Source organism: Penaeus monodon, chromosome 14, assembly GCF_015228065.2.
Source record: "Penaeus monodon isolate SGIC_2016 chromosome 14, NSTDA_Pmon_1, whole genome shotgun sequence".
Taxonomy (NCBI): Eukaryota; Metazoa; Arthropoda; class Malacostraca; order Decapoda; family Penaeidae; genus Penaeus; species Penaeus monodon.
Genome location: NC_051399.1, coordinates 31,213,914 through 31,237,129, shown reverse-complemented (window position 1 = coordinate 31,237,129; position 23,216 = coordinate 31,213,914). Strand labels below are relative to the sequence as shown.

The 23,216-nt window shown below is 38.1% G+C and overlaps 2 protein-coding genes and 1 pseudogene across 3 annotated transcripts; 1 reads left to right on the top strand and 2 right to left on the bottom strand.

The window, feature by feature from the left end:
- Window positions 1-602: 602 nt before the first annotated feature.
- On the bottom strand, window positions 603-5,632 carry LOC119581041 (annotated as a pseudogene).
- A 4,675-nt stretch (window positions 5,633-10,307) lies between these two features.
- On the bottom strand, window positions 10,308-13,968 carry LOC119581040. Its single transcript, XM_037929335.1, has 3 exons — window positions 13,819-13,968; window positions 10,876-11,049; window positions 10,308-10,696 (listed from the first exon to the last, which is right to left on the bottom strand). Exons 2-3 carry the CDS (start codon window positions 11,027-11,029, stop codon window positions 10,419-10,421), a joined length of 432 nt encoding a protein of 143 aa, XP_037785263.1. The 5' UTR covers window positions 11,030-11,049; window positions 13,819-13,968; the 3' UTR covers window positions 10,308-10,418.
- Window positions 13,969-14,206: 238 nt separating this feature from the next.
- LOC119581039 (eukaryotic translation initiation factor 3 subunit I-like) lies at window positions 14,207-22,526 on the top strand. 2 transcript variants are annotated; one of them, XM_037929332.1, is made up of 5 exons: window positions 14,207-14,356; window positions 19,999-20,225; window positions 20,343-20,515; window positions 21,090-21,229; window positions 21,759-22,526. In XM_037929332.1, the coding sequence occupies exons 1-5, from the start codon at window positions 14,222-14,224 to the stop codon at window positions 22,203-22,205; spliced, it is 1,122 nt and encodes a 373-aa protein (XP_037785260.1). In that variant the 5' UTR covers window positions 14,207-14,221; the 3' UTR covers window positions 22,206-22,526. The 2 variants fall into 2 exon arrangements, with proteins under 2 accessions (XP_037785260.1, XP_037785261.1); XM_037929333.1 differs by lacking the exon at window positions 14,207-14,356 and adding an exon at window positions 19,384-19,401.
- The last annotated feature ends 690 nt before the right edge of the window (window positions 22,527-23,216 follow it).

Here is a 23,216-nt window from a genome sequence, read left to right as displayed (position 1 = left end):
TCCAGAATGCTCAATGGGAAAAAAAGGTAAATACGAGTTAACGAATTAAATAGAAGATGGATAGAAGGGGATGAAGAAAAAGTCGAGGAAAGAAGGAGAGGAAAAAACCGTGCAAATTTAGCTGAGGCGAGGGCTAAGGTCCAAGGCAGGGGCGATCCCTACATTGGGCCTCAGTCTCCGCCTCCCGGGCCCCCCACGGCAACAACAGCAAGGGACTGGGTAGAATCCTTTGCACAAATGGGTTTATATTAGAGATTTTATGATGTTCCTTGTTTGCTTAAATATGCCCATTCCATCTAAATTTCAAAGTATTCTAGGGTTAATGACTTAAATATTAGTGATTAACTTTGTTCATATTTACCTTTCTTCTGATGCTGGCTTTGTTTCATATTCACCTATGATCTAGATACCAACGCTTCAATTAAATAAATATATTCTTAAATAGACAATTATCACTTTTAATTGCACTAAGTATTACACAAACATGTGAATTTTAATGTGAAATGTTTTCTTAATAACATGGCACAATTTTTTTTATAATAAATGCTAAATTATTACTGGGTAAAGAGAGCAATTCTAGCGAGGTTAAACAAGTTAAGACAACAAATATAAAAATTTATTTCCCATTTAAAATATCACAGACATTGCAACTGAAATGAAACAATGTTAATTTGCATCTAAGTTACATTCTCCTAAATTGTAACCTCAACTCTTGAGCATTCATCCTTAGCTGGAATCTGTGATGTTCCTTCCAGCACAATGATTTCCGAGCTGCCTTCTGAGAGAATAATTTCTTTGCTCCCTTCCACTGCAGGAGAATGTGGCTCATCTTGGAGAAGAACAATACCCTTTGTTTTGTCGGAACCTGTAATAATTTGGTCTGGAAGATCAGGAGGCAGACTGTTAGAGAACTGCACAGTAGCCATATGGACATTTGAAAAATGGGTTTCCAGCTGGTCTGATTTTATATTTATATGACAAAGTGGGCAGCTGTAAATGTATTGTATGTTTGTTTTGGGAGTCTTTTTGCCTAATTTCTGACTAAGGGTCTTGCTGCCATGAATCAACTTCATGTGTGTCTTGTAGGTTGCTTTGGCCGCAAAAGAAACATTACATTCACTACACACAAATGGCTTTTCCCCGGTGTGAGTTCTTATGTGCTCTACCAGCTTTGCCTTACATATAAACACCTTATCACACATTGAACATGGATGACGATAATTGTGCTTTTCATGGACTTGTTTATTATGGCAATAAAGAGCATGGTAAGTGGAAAAGCACTTGTTACACTTTTGACACTCATATTTCTTTTCAGAGCTGTGTTGTGCTATGTGGTTTAGGTAACGATTTCTATACATAAATGTCTTATTGCACAGTTCACACATCAAACAGCCTTCTTTTGTAACCTTTGCTTCATCATGTATTTTCAAGATATGATCGCGTACACTCCTTTTGCAAGGCCAAGTTGTCTCGCAATGTGGACAAGACTGTGGTACTGCCTGGTGGTATTCTAATGTTATCTTACTAGACATGTACCTCATACAAGCTTCACATTGATACTCTGATATTGTTTGTGATTCTGGCATTGTTCTACCATGTTCTACAATTAAGTGTTCTCTGAGAAGATAACGTCCAGTATAACTTTTCCCGCATTCCTCGCATGTGAAAGGCTTCCCACTGTGAATCATCATGTGACGTTTAAGATTTACATTTGATGACAACAGTTTCCCACATAATTTACATGGAAAGGAATGGCTGCCTAAAGAGGACTTATGACTCTGCATGTGTTTGGTAAAAATGGAATACAACTTAAAATTCAGTTTGCAGTGATCACATCTGTATGGACCCTTTCTTTTTTTAAGCCTTCCTCTGCTCCCTCTACAGCCATCCCCTCTTGACTTCCTGCCTATTTCACTGGCTGTAAATCCCATTGTTTCTTCTTCACTTTCATCATCATCTATAACCATCAACCTATCATCTGCTGCAGCCTGATCTACAGTACTTCTCTCCGTGCTGTGCTGACGTGGAGGACTAATGTCCACTGATGAACTTCTCTTTTCATGGTTATCACTTATACCTCTTTCCTCCTCTTCTGCATCCTCCAGCTTCCAGTCTTCACTGGGTAGAGGGATAGTTTCATCTTCCTCCACTTTTTCATCAGATCCTAGAGCAGCATTTGAGTGACTCACAGGACGACTGGTAACTCTTGTTTCAGTGATGTCACTTGGGTCAAACTTTACAGGCACTTTTCTTTCTCTTCTACTTCGTGCTGAAGAGAGAGCTCCGAGCTTCCCTGAAAACAGACCAGTTCAATAAGTAAATAATGAAATAAATAACTGCAAACATACCTTACAAGTGTAAGCATATGGAATAATCACTTGTTTTTAAAATTAAAACTATTATCATTACTTTTTTTAAGATGTACTGCTGCCATATTCCAAAATAAAATCTGATAAAAATTTAACATCCTTTTAGATCATTATTCAAAAATAAAATGCATATTAAAATTAAGAAGTTTATCAAAAACATGTAAGTAGTAATGTATTTACACTAAAAAATAAGGCAATAATAGTGTCAGAAATAGAAACATCATTCATACCATAACATACTAAATATATATGATCTAAAATTTCATTACACACACGCACACACACATTAAACATACATATGTACATACATGCATATCTGTATATAAACATATATGCATACCTATACATATGTAAGCATACATATATAAATAAGAATACATACATATAAGTACATCTGATTTTTAAAAATCTATATTAATAACCTGTGGAAATATACAGGGAACTCCAAAATGAAACTTGCCAATGAAAGTACCAACTATCAATAAAAAAAAAGCAGAATTAAAGTAGAAACAACTCTATACAGTAGAGAAGTAAAAGCCCATGCTAATTCTTGGCAACGACTGGGCTAACAATTCTCTACAAACACATCCACATGTAGGCACACACAATGATATAACATTGTAGAGCTACCTATTAAGTCTTCACTGGTGTTGTCATTCCCCATACTGTTATCCAGTGTGAGTTTTCCCCTGCTTTCTGGGACGTCCCCTCTTCCTGGGCAGGTGCTGGCATGCTGCCTCCTTTGCACTGAATTCTGACTCTGAAACTTGAGTAGGTGTACATATTAGAGAAAGGGGGAGAGGCAAAGAGGCAATGTGACTGGGAAAAAGAGGAAAAGACAGGAGAGAGAGAGAGAGAGAGAGAGAGAGAGAGAGAGAGAGAGAGAGAGAGAGAGAGAGAGAGAGAGAGAGAGAGAGAGAGAGAGAGAGAGAGAGAGAGGAATAGTGTGTGTGTGTGTGTGTGTGTGTGTGTGTGTGTGTGTGTGTGTGTGTGTGTGTGTGTGTGTGTGTGTGTGTGTGTGTGTGGTGAGTGAGTGAGTGAGTGAGTGAGTGAGTGAGTGAGTGAGTGAGTGAGTGAGTGAGTGAGTGAGTGAGTGAGTGAGTGAGTGAGTGAGTTTGTATAAGAGAACATAAATGTATGGGTCAGTAATAATTAGCAAATATGCAAGCACACTGCTTTTCCATCTATTTACAAATCTAACATCCTTAATAAGTCACGATAACTCTTTTCATATCTGTGTTATCAATTCTCATCCTTGATTACACACAAATCACAAGAAAATACTATAGCTACAGACACACTCAACTTACTTCTAGCACTGCAAGATTCCTCATCAACATCATGCATCGAGGTGACAGCATCCACTGTGCAAGGAAGATAACACTGTGTACCTGCATCTTTATTCTTGATAACGCAGATGAATAAATAAGGGCCAGGGCCTCGAATCCCTTCCAGATCAGCTTGTATGCCGATACTATGCATCGCATTAACAACCCGTGGAACACCTGTGGTTTCGATTTGTCTTCATGCCTTGCCAGGGTTTCGATACTGAAAGGGCCTGGCATAAAAAATAAATAAATAAATATTTTTTTTTTTTTTTTTTTTTTTTTTTTAATATTATCATAAAATATGGAAAGACTAAAGGTGATGGTGCTTGGTAGGTGGTGGTGGTGGTGGTGGTGATTGATGATGATTGATGACGATGATGATGATTGATGACGATGATGATTGACGATGATGTGATGACTGATGATGATGATGATGAGATGATTGATGATAATTGATGATGATGATAATGTTGATGATATACTACTAATATTAATAATAATAATGATATTGTATGCCCTACTACTACTACTACCAACAATAATAATGTAATAACAATAATACTGTAAATCATAATAACAATTATAATAAAAATGATAATAATAATAATATTAAAAATTATAAATTTAAGTATAACAAAAATGACAATAACAGTTATATATAATAAAAAATAATAATGACTATTATAATAAAAATGAAAATAATAATAATAGTAAAAATGATAAGAACTGTAATAATAAAAATAATAAAAATGATAATATAAAAATTAATAACAATGATGATGATATTTACCTCATTTGAATATAGTACCCATGTAATCTAGAATTTCCCACAACCATGGTCCAGATCAGAAAACAGAAAATTAGATGTATGTCTCACAAGAATACTAACTAAACATACAAGACTGAAAAACACCTTCACAGACTAAATTAGTAAACCGATCCCAAATTGCAGATAGTGCCAATTTCAGAGAAACTATTGAAACCTTAACATTGCAAGGGCCAAGATTTCATTCTGAGAGAACTAAATATTATAGGCATTCAAAAAAAATCAATAACTAACCAAATATTCCTCTACTTATAACAGGGGAAAATCAACCTCCTGCAAAGAAGTACTACATACTAAGACACATGAAAAATCTACCTACAAAGAACAAGAATAATAAATATCATATAAAAACAGAGATCAAAACCTTCAAACAACAGAGAGAAGATTCCAAGAAACAAGATCCAGGGAATATAGACTTCAAAAGTCTAAAACCCTATAAAAGAATAATAATAATAATCTAGAATTTGTGGGAAAAAAAAACATTTGCTTTGCACTCTTGTTTCTTTCTTTGCTATCGAGCACTTTTATTTTTTATATTAATTGTGTCATTCCTAGTCTGCTGACATAGAAGCTCAATTGGTTTACAAGCTTTTTCTTATCATTGTGCAACCATTACCTGCCCTTTGCCAGAGTCCCAAAGGCGCGGACCCTATTGAAAGGCATCGGAGTGCTTTGTAAATATTTGATAAGTTCATGGCTATCCCTACAAAATGCCACTCTGGATCACTGTCAAATGTAACATAAATGGAAAGAAATTAACCCAAATTAACAAGAAACTGAAGGAACATGACGAAATGATCATTATGAACTTAAGGATAAGTGTTTCCGATACATTGCAGTGGCTTTCAAATTAGGATTTCCTTTCAGAAATTCTGTAGCTTATGTATTTCTGGAAATCGTACTTTTTGCCTCTAATTCAACGTTCTAAAAAAATTTCAAACTCTAGTTAATCCTCAGAAACATGATATTAAACCACAAACTTACACTTGTTTATGTACCGCAGCTCGACTTTGTTTATATTTGTTATACTGAAACAGGTGACATGTGACATCCGCAACTTCATGTGTTAACAAGAACACACGCGTACGCACGCACATACGCACGTACACACACACACGCACATACGCATGTACACACACACACACGCACGCACGCGCGCGCAATAATTGGCTTGAAAAAAAACTTATCCTTGTCAAAACCTCGTCTACTTGCGCTAACCCATGTGAGATTTTCTAGATCTTCAATATCGTATACGTAATTAAGGCTTGAATTAAAATGGAAAACAGCACATGTCTCGCCTCCATTTCCCTTCATCCTCTAGCTAGCTACTCAACCCTTGTTCCAATCTATTCACAAAAGTTACTCCATATAATTCATTAATAAAGAAGAATAAGATCCCATGTTCGTATTCATTTCTTCATGCCTTACCCAAATATAATATACAGATTTATAAATTACAGCCCCCCCCTTTATCTCTCTCTATTTAACTGTCTGTCTGCCTGAAGTTGCTTTAATGAGTAATACATTAAAAATTGCATATACTAGTAGTCTTTTTCATTAAAGTACATCCACAACACTGGCAGCAGGGTGTTTTGCGAGGAGTGGCCAGCAAGAATGGTTAATGGTTACAAAGCCAAATACATGTGCAAGATATCAAAGGTCATATAGCACTATAAAAGGGGTGTAATAGAGAAAAGGGTAAAGGGGGGTTCGTTGATGATTATATGTGCTATACTTCAGAAGTCATATAGCAGTTCAGGAAGGTAGGGAAAGGGCCATTTGATCAAAGTTGACAAAGGAAGATGTGTGGGATTTTGCAAAGATGTCCGAAGGGTAAGGTAGGGATTAGCAAAGGAGAAAGGGTATAAGGGCAATTAGATCAGACATTCAGTGAGAATGTCAGGAGGGAGAGAATCTAGGGAAGGGGTTACTATGACTAAGGGTCACATCTAGGGGGAGCGAGAGGTATGGTGGGTTAGGAGGGGGTGATGCGGCTGAGGTAGGGGAAATGGGATGTGCTGGGAGGGAATGGGAGGAAGGAGTGTAGGGGGAACATGAGTAGGAGAATGATGGATGTCGGCAGTTCCTCTGAGTTTAGAAGAAATGGGAGTAGAGAGAGTGGATGATTGTTTAGCTGTAGGCATGTTATCTTGGGGTCATGATTAAATAGTTTTGAATGTCTTCGAGAGTTTCGGTTGGGGAAGTCTGAGAAGCAAAGTTTTTCTGATGGAGGGGGGGGAGGACAGATGTCTGAGGGATGGAAGGAGAAGTTGATGGAGAGGATGGGGGTATAAAATGGGATTGAGCGTTTAGCTTGTCTTGTACGATGAGTTGGGTGAGAAGGAAGAGGGTTAGGTACCGGGGAAGTAGTGATTGAAGTGTCTGGAATAGTGGAGGAGATTGGGGTGTCTGAATTTAGAATGGCAAAAGAATTTGACTGGGAGATGGAGAGGGTAGAAGTGGGATGATGAAGAGATGCCGGAGGAGATGTAGAAACAATTTGGGAGGAAAGGGGAGGGGTAGAACGACTGTTGGAGTAGGGAGTGAGAGAGAAATCTAGTCGACATGCTTCCTGTCTGGCTTTACGTAGACTGAGGCCAACTCTGAATCTGAGAGTTGCCACTTCAGACTCAAAATTGTTGGTAGGGCAGCCCCAATAAAATGCATTATGGGAGCCGCCACATTTGGCACATGTGAATGACTGTGCAGAACAGTTTAATCGATTATGACCAGGTTGGGCACATATAGGGCATCGGGTTGTGGAACGGCAGTGTTTGGCATGATGGACTAAACGCCAACAATTTAGACACTGACTAGGGGAGATTGATATGGTCGAACAGGGAGGGATTCTCCGCCAATGAACATTAAAGGGAGGTCATGTGTACGGAAAGTAATCTTGGCAATATTGGTGGGGGACTTACGAGGGAGAATGATGTAGCATTGTACTGATACTGTATCATAGTACATGAGGCAAGCGAATAAGTTTACTCCACAATCTGACCAAATTTTTGTTGTAGGCAGGGCAGTTTGTTGGAGAGTTGAAAACAGTTCTGGTACAAGTATTGACGGTGGAATAAGGTTCTGCAGGAATGGATTTGCCAGTGAAGTCTGTCAGTGTTGATAATGCTTTAGCTTGGGTTTCAGATGTAACAGTGACGAGACGGGAGAGATCGGGGCGGCTGCGGAAGGAAACTTTGCCTACTTGTTACCGGAGACATTACTGGAAGACGAGTGTTGTCACAATAAGGAGCTGTGGGGGGGGGGGGGTCACGAAAAATCGGTCCCATTTGGCTGGGCTAAATAAAGCATTTGAGATGTTTATAGAGGTGGTAGTAGTAGAAGGACGGGGACGTGTGGAAGCAGTAATGTTGAGAGAGGGAGTGCGGAGAGGTGGATAACAAGGTTGTAGAGTAGTAATAATGGAGGATGGGGCAGTTGATGAAGTAGAGGATGTTGGGAGAAGAGGAATGTCTCTGGAAGTTGGTACGGGTAACCTATTGTTTAAGTATTTTACCAGTTCGTATAAGTTCATAATTAATTTGCTAAACTTTTACATGTTACAGTATTTCAGTAATCGCATTGGAAAATTTTCAAACAAAATGATTGTATAGATGCCCAATGTTAATATTTCATCATGATTTAATTACAAATAAGTTTTGGGTAGTGGAGGCCCGTGGGACGACTTAGGAAGCTGTGTCTTGGGCAGGTTGATGGGCCGTGGACTCGCGTGACTGGAAACGAAGGGTGAAAACGACTGTGCGCCTCCATCTACATCAGCACCATTGATAATGATGATTAAACTTCGAAGCAAAGATACGGGGAAGGAATGGTAGGAAGCAAATTAATTTGTGGACGAGAGGCATGTCCGTCCTAGGATGTGAAAATTCTCAAAGGCAGTGTTCTGAGTGTCACTCTCCTTTTGTTGTTTCGTCTCTCTATCCCTCTCCCTCCCTCCCTCTCTCTCTCTCTCTCGGCATGTGTGTGTATGCATGCATCTGCGTGTGTGACGGATGGATTATGTGCACTCCAATGATGTCCCTCCTGCCTTCAGCAGTGCATTTTGATCCTATCAGTAATGCCCCTCTGGCGAGAAGTGAAAATGTTAGGCAAAAAAATTGTACTGATTGGCCACACAGGGGAAGGATGTTCAACAGGATTAGGTTGATGAAAGACGGAGATGATAATGTTGACAAGTGAGAAGTGGATTAAGAAGGAATTTGGAGTGCTTTGAGAAGCTGATGAATGGTGAAACGAGAGAGATGATTAGATGATGTAAAGTAACGAAGTTCGATGGATTAGCAAATGAGGACTCATATGAAGAGGATGGAGACTGGAGAGGTGACTTGGTCCAGATGACACATCTATTGAGGCATAGAGATGTTCAGGATTTTTTTTTACCAGACTGTATAACAAAATCAAAATTAGTATTTATTTATAACATCTAAGGTCATTAGCAGTGTATACAAGATAAAGCAATAGGGTGGGGCTTAGTAAGGAATCTTTTTTTTTGTTCATAAGGTGATGTTTGTGGATTTCCAGCATAGTTACTGGTTAAAAAAAGTGAGAAGGGTAAAAGTGAGTTAAGGATTAAATTAAGTGAACAGTAAAAGGGGATGAAACGAGAAGAAAAAGGAAAGGAGAAGAAAAGACCATGCAAAATAAGTTGAGGCGAGGGCTGAGGTCCAAGGTAGGGGAGATCCCCTAATTGGGCCTCTGTCTCCATCTCCTGCACCCCCCCCCCTTCCCCCACGACAACAACGAGCAAGGGATTGGGGGGGGGGGAGAATAACTCCGAGAAATGGACAAGTGTATCAGTTCCCATTTTTAATGAGTAAGGGCCGTGTCCAAACTGCAACTATACAGACACAAAGGTGATCTGTCATAACAAAGTTCTGGCAATCAGTAGTGGAAGAACTACTGTGCATGAGGCTCTGGTTGATTATCAAGAATTACAACTGTGATAATTACCATGTGTATCAAAAAACCACATGAACATGGTAACAGGGTGAATCACTGTTCTACTTTGACATCTTGCATTAGTTATGTATGTCATGGTATTTCTTATACCTTGAAACCAAGACCCTATAAATATGTCTGTACCATAAGGATTTAAATGGACCAGTTCTATAGCTGAAGAGGTTGGGGCCATAAGAAAGAACTTTACAGAACCTATTGAATTTAATTATCCTTCAGGTATCATCCATGTAAATTTTGTGACATCCAAGAGGACAGATGATTTTCAAAAGGTTAAATTCTCATTACCATTTAAATAAGTACATATATGATCACATACCACTCACTTTTATTTTGATGAGCAGGAAATAGCAAGAATGAACTTAAATCAACCTGTTTACAACTGGTTTTATATCAGCAATTTTTGACACATTAAATGTTATAAATCTTGAGAATATACTTCTTTTTCCCTTTATCTGGCAAATGAATGCACGAGATACTTGTTCTTCCTTATCTTCTTATATGTATTTAAATCAACATAAATACTTGCAATTGAGTATTCTTGTAATGCAGCTAAAACTTGAGACTAACATTGAAACATGAAATGAAGAGGGAACCAAATGTGCAAATTAGGTTTTGGATATTACTAAATTCACTTTTTTTTTTTTTTACACACCTTGATGGAAAGATTTATTTTGTTTTGCTCTCTTGCCTTCCTCATGGGTTTGCATTTGTGATGTATGACATTAAAAATTATTTACTTTTATTAATATCAATGTATAGTATAACTATAATTCTAGTTTTGAAGGTAAACCATACAAGTACAAGAGATACATTTAATGATTTTATTCTAAGAATATGATTATTTATGACAAACGCCTAGTTTCATGAAATTGTGAGCAACAGATGTATGAAAGTGTAAACCCAGAATGAAGATGCACTTCACCTTTTCTTCTTCTTGCTCACATACACCAAACATTTTGTGGCATTGTTCACCACCTTCAGCCTCTTAGCTTTGTTTTTGTTTATTTTCCTCTTTCTCATCTGCCTGACTGTGAAAAGCTTCCTGAAGCCGGCCTTCTGTGCCTTGTCGATGCCCATGATGCTTCCATTGTCACTCATTACTTCCTCCTTAACCTTAATTTCACCCTCTGACTGGTTTGTGTCCATGGTTTCAACCTTGTCTGCATCCTTCTCCTCCTTTGGCTCAAGGAGTTCAACTGAAATATTATGGAAGAATGATGAGATTTGTCTTGGAAAATGCACATCAGAAAATTAAAGTTTATAATAAATTTCAGTTGGAAGGAATAATACAAAAGTGTAAAAGACTTCTACTTAACCAGGGCATGCATGTGTACAAGAATATGCATACATTCACACCATTAAAAAAGCTACCAACCTTTTGGAATTCTTCCGACGACTTTTGGGAGTGCATTGTTCTCCTCAGCTTTTTTGACAATTGATAGTAACTGTTTTTCAAGCTTTGGTGCATAACGTGGAATTCTGCCCTTCTTGACTCTCTTGGCAGCTTTGCCTTTGGAACTTCTAGCCATTATTGATAGGTAGAAGGTATCTGTAAGTCAAGGGAGACAAATATGACTTAGAAGTGGTGAGTGAGTGAGTGGGTGAGTGGGTGGTGGAGGGAGGGAGGGAGTGGGTGGGTGGTGGAGGGGGGGAGGGATGGAGGGAGGGAGGGAGGAAGGGGGAGAGAGAGAGAGAGAGAAGAGGAGAGAGGGAGAGGAGGAGGAAGGGAGGAGGAGGGGAGGGAGAGGAGAGAGAGAGAGAGAGAGAGAGAGGAAGGAGAAGAGAGAGAGAGAGAGAGGAGAGAGAGAGAGAGAGGAGAGAGAGAGGAGAGAGAGAGAGAAGAGAGAGAGAGAGAGAGAGAGAGAGAGAGAGAGAGACAGAGAGAGAGAGAGAGAAGAGAGAGAAGAGAGAGGAGGGAAGAGAGAGAGAGAGAGAGGGAGAAGAGAGAGAGAGAGAGAGGAGAAGAGAGAGAGGAGAAGAGGGAGAGGGAGAGAGAGAGAGAGAGAGAGAGGAGACAGAGAGAGAGAGAGAGAGAGAGAGAGAGAGAGAGAGAGAGAGAGAAGAGAGAGAGAGAGAGAGAGAGAGAGAGAGAGAGAGAGAGAGAGAGAGAGAGAGAGAGAGGAGACAGAGAGAGAGAGAGGAGACAGAGAGAGAGAGAGTGACACACACACACACACACACACACACACACACACACACACACACACACACACACACACACACACACACACACACACATTGAAATAAATCTACTATGTTCTTATTTCTATTTCAGCAGGCCTCTTAAAAGAGAGAAAGAGAATGAGAAAGAAAGAGACAAACCATGTGAAGCTTTTAATATACTCACAATTTTTTTTTAAAGCAGAAATTATTAACGTGTGACAACATTCAAAGAAAACTTCTTCATATAGTGTAAGCCTTTATCTACTGTTTTTTAGACATTCAAATTCATTAAGGTTTTTCTTGTATATCTTATCTATGAAACACATATTCTTAATATTCATAAAAGCACAGAACAAAAACTTACATAATATTTTAGTTTTAATCATAATGTTAGTTGAATATACTTAACAGATTATGAAGACAGATGAATATACTTAACAGATTATGAAGACAAATTTCACTCAGTCCTTTCATTAGCTCAAATGCAATCTTCAACAATCGTGTTTTGAATTACTGCCGATATTATCTCATAAATCAAGTTTTGCCTTTTTAGTTATGGCAAGTATTCTATTAGGTCATCATCCTCCAGAAACATATTATATAAAATGATCAAACAACCATTACAATATTACATTATGTAAGACAACAGTATTTTTTAAATCTATATTTCCTGCTCTTACCTGTTTACTATATTTCTTGATTTTTATTTACTTATTTTCTTTATATATATATATATTTTTTATAAAGCCTTTGGTAAAGTTTCCCAGATTAGACTGCTCAATAGGACTGTGGCTTGGAAATAATTAACAAACAACAATATATCGCAAATACTCCAGGTTGATATGACACTGTCAGGACACTAATCATCAGTTAACATCTTGCTGGCTCTTATAGAACCTTCTCTCATATTCAGAGATACTTAGGACACCTTTTTCATGGAGGTCAGCCACCACCAGAGTGCCCATGGAGTCGGTAATGATTGGCTGTGGTGTGAGACACCTCAACGGTATTGGCAGACAGGTGCAAGTTATTGGAACTCCAGATCCAGCTCTCCATAATTGGTGTCCAAAGTGTCTCGGCATGTAAACACTTGACATAATGCGTCCAAAAGTTGCATTTTCAATCAGTATTCCCTTTGGACTTGATATGCTTTATAAAATGTTTTTGCTGTGAATCTAATGATTCTCATAATCATTTCTGTTGGAAATAGCTAGTTGACATATCCCTTGTTGTGTAATCAGGCTTGAGTTTCTGCACAAATTGTAGGTTTTCTGATGTTTAATAATTGCAACAATTATTGTAATGGCCTTCAGATCTCTCTATTGATAAAATCAAAGGTTAATGTTACCGAGAGCAATGCACAGAGATAACGGGAAATGGACATTGCCATCTTATAAAGCATAAAAATAGATTAATAAACGACAGAGGCACAGCTGCACCGGCTTCATATTTACCACGAAATGATGAAAGTAAGAGCAGCATATGAGACTCAGAGACCAAGTCCACAACGCCTTTAATAACGCGTTTTCTGTGAGTTGGCACCAAGTGCTAATAAAGGGAGGTATACAAAGGGGGGGGGGGAGGGATTGCCTCCATGTCTAGGGAGTAAACAGAAGGTAGGCATGGTTAGGTTTTGACTTGGGGTTCACATGATACCCTGGTTTTGGGACCTAATCTGTGGAGGGTGAAATACCAAATCAAATATGGTCTATAGTACATTGGTTGAAACGCAACAAAACCAACTTCACAGAATCCTTGGCATATCTCAGGCCTTCCCTAGTTATATGGGTCAATATAAGCTTTTATTCTATAAAAACTAAATTAAATAATTATTCCTGCTTTGAACAACTTCCATCACTATGACACTGCATAATTGGTTATTTTTTCCCCTTGTACCTGAAACAGCACACCTATAATTCTGCTTGCCATTTTCCTTGCGATTTTCAATACTGTTCAGCGATTTACGTGAATTGCAATAAATCACACTTCGCCAGACGACATACTTAGCTCTGCTTTCCTACATATTTCTCCGCCATATGAAAACAAACGCTCTATCACGACCAACTAATATGTACAACACAGCGAATTCTAGTCCCTCTAACCTCAACAAATACAGAAAAATGTTGTAGGACGAAGAATTAGTCCAAAAACTAACCGTAAATAAATGGAGTGTCCCCTTTACACACGTGTTTCTCGCTTCGTCTGGACAAGTCTACGGAGGCAGGGGATACGGCGGCAGTTCTTTTAGTTGGGGAAGTCGTGGTTGATGTCTGTGAATGTGTGTGAACGTCAATTTCATTGCGTCTTATTATTTTTGGATGAGCAATTTTATAAATATGTTTGTGTCAGATAGGTTTCTTTCTAAAAGGTCCATATAGGTTTAGGTCGTTATCCTTGATGTGTATTACCAACGGGAAATAAACCTGAAAAGATCCTCGTAACCGAACGTTAAGCAGCACCAAGTACATCATAAATAAGAAAGAAAAATATAAAGATAATATGAGGATAAATAAAAAAATTCAAAACATCCAAAACACAGAACAGCAACACCAAAATACATGGTTTCACTTTACCACGGACATGGCAAAAGTGGACTAGTTCGAGGATCCGCCGACAGATGTCAGTGGCGGCTCTCTCGTGTTGTTGTAGCGTCGCGAGCGGGGTTCAGTCCCTCCTTCACCCTCCCCAAAATGGTATGAAAACGGCTAAAGGACGAGCGGATTTGTGTCTTGCGTGTCGTAAGAAGCTAGGGAATAGTGCTTGGTGGTGGATTTCATGACGTTGAGGGGAGGATATCAGCTCCGAGGTGGTGGCGAAAGAACCACATGTTTTGGTTTTGTCAAAGAAAGTTCTGTCCCGGCGAATTTATAGTCCAATGTAGATGGTCGTGTTTTTTTTGTTTCCTCAAGCGGTTTAGGTTAGTGATACCCAAAGCGCCATAGTGAGGTAGTCGGTAATGCTGTGACCGCCATCTGCTGTTATTTGACGAGCCCTTTGGAAGTTCAAAAGTTTTTTTGTGGAAGTTCCTGTGCCTGCTCTTCGATGTTCACATATTTATAAATGCCAGTATGATATGGAAGATGTATTTTTAGACCAATTAATTTATTATTAGCGGACTCCAGTGAGTGTGTGGCAGCCAAATAAAGCCGAAATCATAGAATTGGTAATTCTTTACAGTACAGATTGACTCGCTAGGGGACTAAGTTCCCAATTCCTCACCACAAACTATTTGGTAATCTATATTGCCATGACTGTTGTGCCTATCTGGCATTGCCTGACGGGAGGCTCTTCCTCTCCTGTGGCCCCCCCTAGTAAACATTTTTTTTAACCCTTTGCCGACATGTGCGCACATGCCATGGCATGGCTGGACTATCTGCTGGGGGCATGTACGTACATGCCATGGTGTATGTATGGACATGCCATGAGTTTTTTTTTTTTTTGTTACAATCATGGCAAAATATTATTTTTCCGCCACTGAAAGTGTGATTAAGTCGTTTTCAACACTTTCTCATTTTTACTATACAAAAAAAAATAAAAAAAAAACTATGATTTCAACTCCATGATGCCACACACTGCTTATTTTATTCAGACTATAGAGCGAATAATAATCAACTATGGAGTCTATATAACAACAAAATATCCTTCAGTCTTGATTTATCAGGAAATATGGCAAGTAGAGACTTTAGAAAATAATGATAACTGAAAATACAACATATGCTCGTAGTATTACAAAGAAACGGCAAGGGATTCTGGTATTTGGCATGAACGGTCGCGCATGATAGGGCGACGATATAAGACCCCGGCAGTGGTGCCCGGGCCACTATGAATACCACCTGTCAGGAAAGGGTTAACCTTGGCATGCACGACAAGATAGGACTGAAGCTCAGGAGCTCTGAGTGGACTTAGGCTCTGAGTGGTGCCTTTTTCTATTATCACTGTTCATGTATGTAGATTATTTTTTATACCAAGTACTCTAATTTTTTGTCCTTTATAAGAATATCATCATCAGTTTGCCCTAGTTTTATATGTTCATATGTATGGGTGAAAACCAGGCTATCATGCAAACCCAAAATTCCAAAAATTTACTTTTCCTACTTTCTTTTTATTTCCCAGACGGGTGGGCAAGCCCCTGCACTCCCCCCTTTATTAGCACTTCATACCAAAGTCTACATTAAGAACTTGGGCTGTGTGAGGTTGTTGTGGACTTATTGCTTTAGCAGTGATATGCTGTTTTTGAAATTTTGTGGTAAATAGGAGGCCACTGCGGTGCGTTGCTCTGGGTAACATTAACCAACCCTCTTTTTGATTAATCTTTGAAGTATGGACACACTAAGGGAGGGCCAATTAATGATGATATTCTTGTAGAGAGAAAAAAAAAAAAGTTAAAGTTGGTACATGAAATAATCAACACACACAAATGGTACCACCACAAATAAAGGAAAGATGTCGCAGAAAGTGCTGCTCACAGCCAGTTGGTGCTCCTGAGTTTCAGTTGTATCTTACCTTGCATGCCGAGGTGAAGTCAATATTTCCCATGGGAGTATTTGAGGGCAGAGCCCCTCATCAACCCTCCCTTTGAAGCTCAAAGCGATGTGGAGGGACAAAATCTCTGGTGAATGTGTTTTTGTAAAGAATAACCTTTGTTTCTGTTTTTCACACTGTAATGTGCATTGTTGTTTTCTATCACAAAAGATGCAAATAAAAGTAATGGTAATGGTTTACAAAGTGACCACACCCTTTTGAGACTAAGTATGGATACTCAAGCCACTCCTGGGAAATCCACAAACATCCCCATATGGCCCAAAAACCTTCCTAACCTGGGGGCTTTGTCCCCAGTCACCCACCAAATCGCTGTATTTCCCAATCAGAAGATCTGCCTCTGAGCCCCACCCGATTACTTTGGACTTGCTCTCTGGCCAGTATTAGTTGCAACTTATTTTCTTAATTTATTCTTTGCCTATGCAGAATATTTCAGATGTCAGTGAGTCTAGTGTTCTCCATCATAGTTTTATTAAATTTTTCTTTGAATATATACCCAAGTATATTGTGTTGCACAACTTTGTGTCATATGGTTGTGGGAAACTGAAACTTTACCGAAAACTCTTAACCCATCACTGTTGGATATGTATATTGCATCGTCTTAAATGAAATTAATTTGCTAGAGTGGCAGGAGAACACAATTTTTTTATTGCAGTTACTCTTTCTATAATATGAAAGTAAGGATTAATTACTATGAATATGTAAAAAGAAATGAGATAGGAAATGAGGGCCTACAAAAGGAATGAATGAATGAAATTAACTGGGAACTTGGAAGAAATGATAAATAATTCTCTCTCTCTCTCTCTCTCTCTCTCTCTCTCTCTCTCTCTCTCTCTCTCTCTCTCTCTCTCTCTCTCTCTCTCTCTCTCTCTCTCTCTCTCTCTCTCTCTCTCAAAATGAATGAATGAATGAAATTAACTGGGAATATAGTGGTGAATTTGTTATATGATCATAACAGCCTCTGTTCCTGTCAGTGCCCCAGTAAAGGGCATTAGATCTCAGTCACAAATACACTAGCAATATAGGAATCTGTAAACCTCACTTGAAATTTGATTCTAAAAAAGTAGTTGTCCTAGCTCTGTTTTGACAGAATGTGTGTGTGATGGTTTACCTGGATTTTCCAGAGTGCTGAAGATGTAGAAGCTGCTTGACATACTATAACTCATTATTGGCTTTTATAAAAGGTGTTGACAGCTTGAAATCACAATAATTCTTGTTACACGTTAACTAGGAATGAAGCAGCTGATCATTTAAATAAACGTGGCCAAATATCATAATATAATTCCAATGGATTGCTCACATTCCCTTCAACTTGTGTATGTCAGAATTAATGCACATTGAGTACAACAAGGGAATTGTAGATAAAAAGGAAATGAACTGCTATGCTAGGAAATATACATGTATTATATGCTAATTATTTATTGCAGGGAATTTCCCCACTCCATGGTTTGCCATATGTGGAGGATGTTGATTTTCCGGGGTGGGGTGTGGACTGGGGTTGATAAGCTGATATTGTGATAGCTGTGGCAATTAATTGACACAATACCACTCTTAATGACCACCAATTTTGTTACTATAAATGGTTTCCAATACCAGAGAGTATATATATACATATATATCAAATGCAACTCTGTCAGTAATGATGGATCTGCAATAGGCATTCACAGTAGGACCATGTGAAGATAGAGAAATGTTATAGGAATGGTTATCAGTGTTGCTGATACAAACATTTATCACGTTAGGATTAGATTGTTACTATGCAAAGTGGGATTGTCAGGTCAGATGTAGATCTGGTCATACTGTATATATATATATATATATATATATATATATATATATATATATATATATATATATATATATATATATATATATATATATATAATATATGTGTGTGTATGTATGTATGTATGTATGTATGCGTATGAGTATGAGTATGAGTATGCGTATGCGTATGAGTATGCGTATGCGTATGCGTATGTGTATGTATATGCATATGCATATGCATATGTATATGCATATGTATATGCGTATGCATATGCATATGTGTATACATATGCATATACATATGTGTATACATATGCATATACAAATGCATATGCATATGCATATACATATACAAATGCATATGCATATGTGTATACATATGCATATACATATGCATATACATATGCATATGCATATGCATATATATATATATATATATATGTATATATATATATATGGGGACGCGGTGGCTGAATGGTTAGAGCGTCGGACTCAAGACTGTCACGACGGTAATCTGAGTTCGAGGGTTCGAGTCACCGGCCGGCGCGTTGTGTCCCTTGGGCAAGGAACTTCACCTCGATTGCCTACCTAGCCACTGGGTGGCCAAGCCAGCCCAAGTCAGTGCCGGGTAAATAGAGATGGTGACTCGATAAAAACACCGGGCGGAAGGCAATGGCAAACCACTGCTCTAAATTGCCAAGAAAAATCATGGAAACCCATGATCGCCAAGGTCGCGGTGGCCAAATGGTTAGAGCATAAGACTCAAGACTGCCACGACGGCAATCTGAGTTCGAGGGTTCACCGGCTGGCGCGTTGTTCCCTTGGGCAAGGAACTTCACCTCGATTGCCTACCTAGCCACTGGGTGGCCAAGCCAGCCCAAGTCAGTGCTAGTCCCAAGCCCGGATAAAATAGAGAGAATGATTACCGAAAAAGGTAACACCGGCACTCTCCGTGGAAAGGAACTGGGGACCCTACCACGTACTCACTCCAAGAGCATCACAGCATGAGAGCTGCAATTAAGTGTCATGCTGTGACCACGGCGGCTCAGACATGAACCTACCGTTAAAAGAAAGAATATATACATATACATATACATATACATATACATATACATATACATATACATATACATATACATATACATATATATATATATATATATATATATATATATATATATATATATATATATATATATATATATATATATATATATATATATATATAGTTTTTACAATATGTAAATATAGCCTGCAACTCCAAATAGAAGTAAAGTTACAGACACACACAAAGTAGATAAAAAGTTATTTCAGGTGTTGCATCATGTTAGGTTATGTACCAGGAGCAGTCAGTCAGCCTCTTGTTTCATATAGAAGCCAGTTTAGTTGTGTGACTAAGGGAACTGAGAACCTTTCTTGCTAGTCTAAAATGGTAAGACAATATCAAATACCTTTTTACTTATTTCTGCTTAGAATGGTAAAAGGTGATTATATGATATTGTGATATGGTAGTACATTAGATCAATAACATTTTAAGGTTTTAAGTAAATGTTGACTGGTGAGGACTAGTGATTGCATAATGTAATGTAGTTTTAAATGTTGGTTTATTTTGTTTATAATTATGGAATTTTGTATGTCAACTAATATGAAATATTGGACATCTAGGTAATCATATTGAAGGTGTTAAAGTATATTTTGATGTAAATTTGTTTATTGTCTTTTAGAATCCAATGAAGATTGCAGAAGTAATATTAGATTTGTATGTTGGGTAAATAGGTATATATCAGTTTTATCTCATGAAATCTCTTGATAAAAAAGGCTGTTATGCGACAGGTGGAGACTGTTACCATGAATGATTGCCTTAATGAACTCTGTTAACAGGTCTGTTAACATTTTGTAGCTGCAAATCTGTTACCATTTGACAATATCTTTTACAGTAAAAAGAACTTTACAAAGATATCATCTGCCTTTGCTCCAGTTAATGGGGATTTCTAAAGATTTTTTCTTTTCTTTTCTTTTCCCTTTGCAGAAGCCTATTATGCTTCAAGGCCATGAGCGTTCTATAACACAAATTAAGTTCAACCGGGAAGGCGACTTGCTGTTTTCAGCATCTAAAGATCCAAAGCCAAATTGCTGGTATTCCATCAATGGAGAACGTCTAGGCACCTATGATGGACACTCTGGTGCTGTGTGGTCCATCGATGTCAAGTGGGACTCGACTTTATTCGTCACTGGATCAGCTGATCAGAGTATGCGGTAAGTCACGCTTTACAGGCTTTACACTTTTTTTCATAATACACTGTGACAGAGAAAAGTCCGTTCTATCTCCTCATCCATTCTCCAATTTCACCAGAATAAAACCTTTCTTCCTAGAATCTGGGACGTAGAGACGGGTACCTCCTTAAGCAACCTAGAGATGAAGACCTCTGTTCGAGGTGTTAACTTCTCCTATTCTGGCACCATGATCGCCTACACCACAGATAAGATGATGGGGCATAACTCGGAGCTGAATATCATCGATGTCAGAGAGCCAAAGGATGTTGATCGTAAGTGATTTTTCTTGTTTCTTGGGTCTCCTTCTAAGAATGCATTGAACATATCTAGGATGGCTATCATTTTTATTTATTTAAAAAAATTAGTTTATATGTAACATGAATTGTACTGTATTTTTTGTGACTGATGATTGATTGAACATTTGAATTATGATAAGAAACATGGTTGTCAGCTCATGTGATACACTTCAGTTATATATATATATATATATATATATATATATATATATATATATATATATATATATATAATTTTTTTTTTTTAGCTATCATTGTGGTGTTGGACTTTGGGGTTTAACTTGTTATATGCTGTTACTTGTTTTTTGTAATCAATATATTCCAGTGTTAAGAGTTGGGGTTGTATATTGCTGTAAATAAAATTTACAGTTATGAGGTTGTGTACATAATTTTGACCATGTTTGGGATTTTCATTTTCAATTGCAGTTGGCTGTTATTATTACCTTTCTTTTAGCTTACAGTTACTGTCATTTGACTATTATAAGTCTATGGAAGAAAGAATAATGAGTAAGAGTCCATAAACGATTAATTACTGATTCCTGATTTTCAGCTACTCCAATCATGAAGACGCAGGTTACTCCCAATAATGCCAAAGCCTTGTCAGTCCTTTGGGGTCCTCTAGATGAATATGTCATCACTGGTCATGAGGATGGCTGCATCATCAAGTGGGACATGCGTACAGGCAAGAAGGTACCTTAATTAGCATATTATAGTTGCTTTTACTTTTTAGTTCATATATTAAGAGTTCTTTTAAAGGTGAATGTCTTTGGTGATCCAAGGCATGGGGGGTACCCCATTTTGAGATACCCTAAACCATTGGCTTATTTGAGCAAGCTTATTATTCTCTGATAGTAGCAGTGGCATTTGGTGTCATTCTTTGATATAAGCACCTAAAGTGCAGGAAAACTTAAATTCCACCATCAAATGATTGAGTTCCTGAAATTTTGCTTTAAATAGCAGTTTGAACAAGACTGAAGTTAGGAAACTGCCAGTGTGTGTGACAACCCTAAGTTACTGGTCAATAGTAAATTTTTTATACCAGTGTCGTTGGGTTGATATACTGCTATTTTGCAGTTGCGTGATAGGTCATAATTTTTTTTTTTCTGTTAAGACTACTGCTTTTGATGATTTTTTATTATTTCTAGCCTCCTCTTTTCTTTCCTTCCATTCTTAGCACTGAAGTAGTACAACAAACATTCATCTGATATCAATTCCACAGATTGAAGTTGGACAGGAGCACACAAAACAGATCAAGGACATGCAGCTCAGCTATGATGGCCTGATGCTCATTACAGCCAGCAAGGACACCACCGCCCGCCTGTGGGATGTAGGCACCCTCGAGTGTCTCAAGATGTACAAGACGGACCGACCCGTCAATTCGGCGGCAATCACTCCACTCTTGGACACCTATCCCCATGTAGTCTTGGGTGGTGGTCAGGAGGCCATGGATGTGACAACCACATCCTCAAGGATTGGCAAGTTCGATGCCCGCTTCTTCCACCTTGTGTTTGAGGATGAGTTTGCTCGTGTCAAGGGCCACTTTGGTCCCATCAATTCCATAGCATTTCACCCGAATGGCAAAGGGTATGCAAGTGGTGGTGAGGATGGTTATGTGCGTGTACATGTATTTGATGATGCTTATTACCAGTTCAAGTTTGACTTTTAGATAATCCTTTTTTTTATTGTTTATATAAATTCTTCCCAGGTATATAATCTCACTAAGAGGGGAATAAATAATAAAAATAAGAATAAAAAAAAGTAAATAATATATACACAGTGACATCATAAAATTGTTACTGGGAGGGTGAAGGTTGGATTGCTCTACAACAACAACAGCCCCCCCCAAAGGAAGTCTTCTTGAACTAGGTGGGGTAAATCAAGGTCTGTCACAACAGCATATATAAGTATAAAAACCAAGTCCTATTCTCACGCCTCAATGAGGTCCTCTATTGTACTACCATTTCTGAATAAAAGTAATTTCAGAAGATACTGGTGTTTCAGATACTTCTTTTGTGTACACAGTATTGATTTGTAACTGAAGCATTATTAGAAAGTAAATTCATATGTAGATATACAAATAACTGTTTAAAGTTTCATTTTCATTAAAAAATGTACCTTCATATAATGTGTTATACATAATACCAGTACAAAGGAAAAGGAAATGTGTGGAGAAAAAAGTAAGATCAGAAAATTAACAGGAATTCAAATTTTTGGTGTATTTGGAAATGGTTAATGATTACAAAGCAAAATAAATGTGCTAGTTGTCAAATGTCATCTAGCACCATAGAAAGGCGTATCTGAAAAAGGTAAAGAGGGGTATTAGTTAATGATTAAATGTGCTACATGTCAAAATTTGTGTAGCAGTTCAGGATAGTATAGCACTGAAAGGGGCAAAGGGGTGAGGGTAGAGAGGGTGAGTAAATGGGTTAAGGTAGGTATTAACAAGTAACCCCCCCCCCCCATTCACTTACTCATTGTTCTCATGGGGGGGGGGGGGGCAAAGGAGATGGAGACTGAGGCCCAATATAAGGGATCACCCCTGCCTTGGACCTCAGGCCTAGCCTCAACTAATTTTGCATGGTCTTTTCTTCTCCTTACCTTCTCAATATTAATCTAGATAGTTGACATAGCAACTAACTACTAACTCAACTACGTTTCACTACCCTTTACTGTACAT

What these genes read in the sequence shown, in the direction of transcription:
- LOC119581040 (XM_037929335.1), bottom strand. Translation starts at nt 11,029, where the DNA reads ATGGCTAGAAGTTCCAAAGGCAAAGCTGCCAAGAGAGTCAAGAAGGGC. An exon ending in CGTCGGAAGAATTCCAAAAG is followed by an intron (nt 10,697 to 10,875) that starts GTTGGTAGCTTT and finishes ATAATATTTCAG; the next exon opens with TTGAACTCCTTGAGCCAAAG.
- LOC119581039 (XM_037929332.1), top strand. Translation starts at nt 14,222, where the DNA reads ATGGTTTCACTTTACCACGGACATGGCAAAAGTGGACTAGTTCGAGGA. An exon ending in CCTTCACCCTCCCCAAAATG is followed by an intron (nt 14,357 to 19,998) that starts GTATGAAAACGG and finishes TTCCCTTTGCAG; the next exon opens with AAGCCTATTATGCTTCAAGG. An exon ending in AGAGCCAAAGGATGTTGATC is followed by an intron (nt 20,516 to 21,089) that starts GTAAGTGATTTT and finishes CCTGATTTTCAG; the next exon opens with CTACTCCAATCATGAAGACG.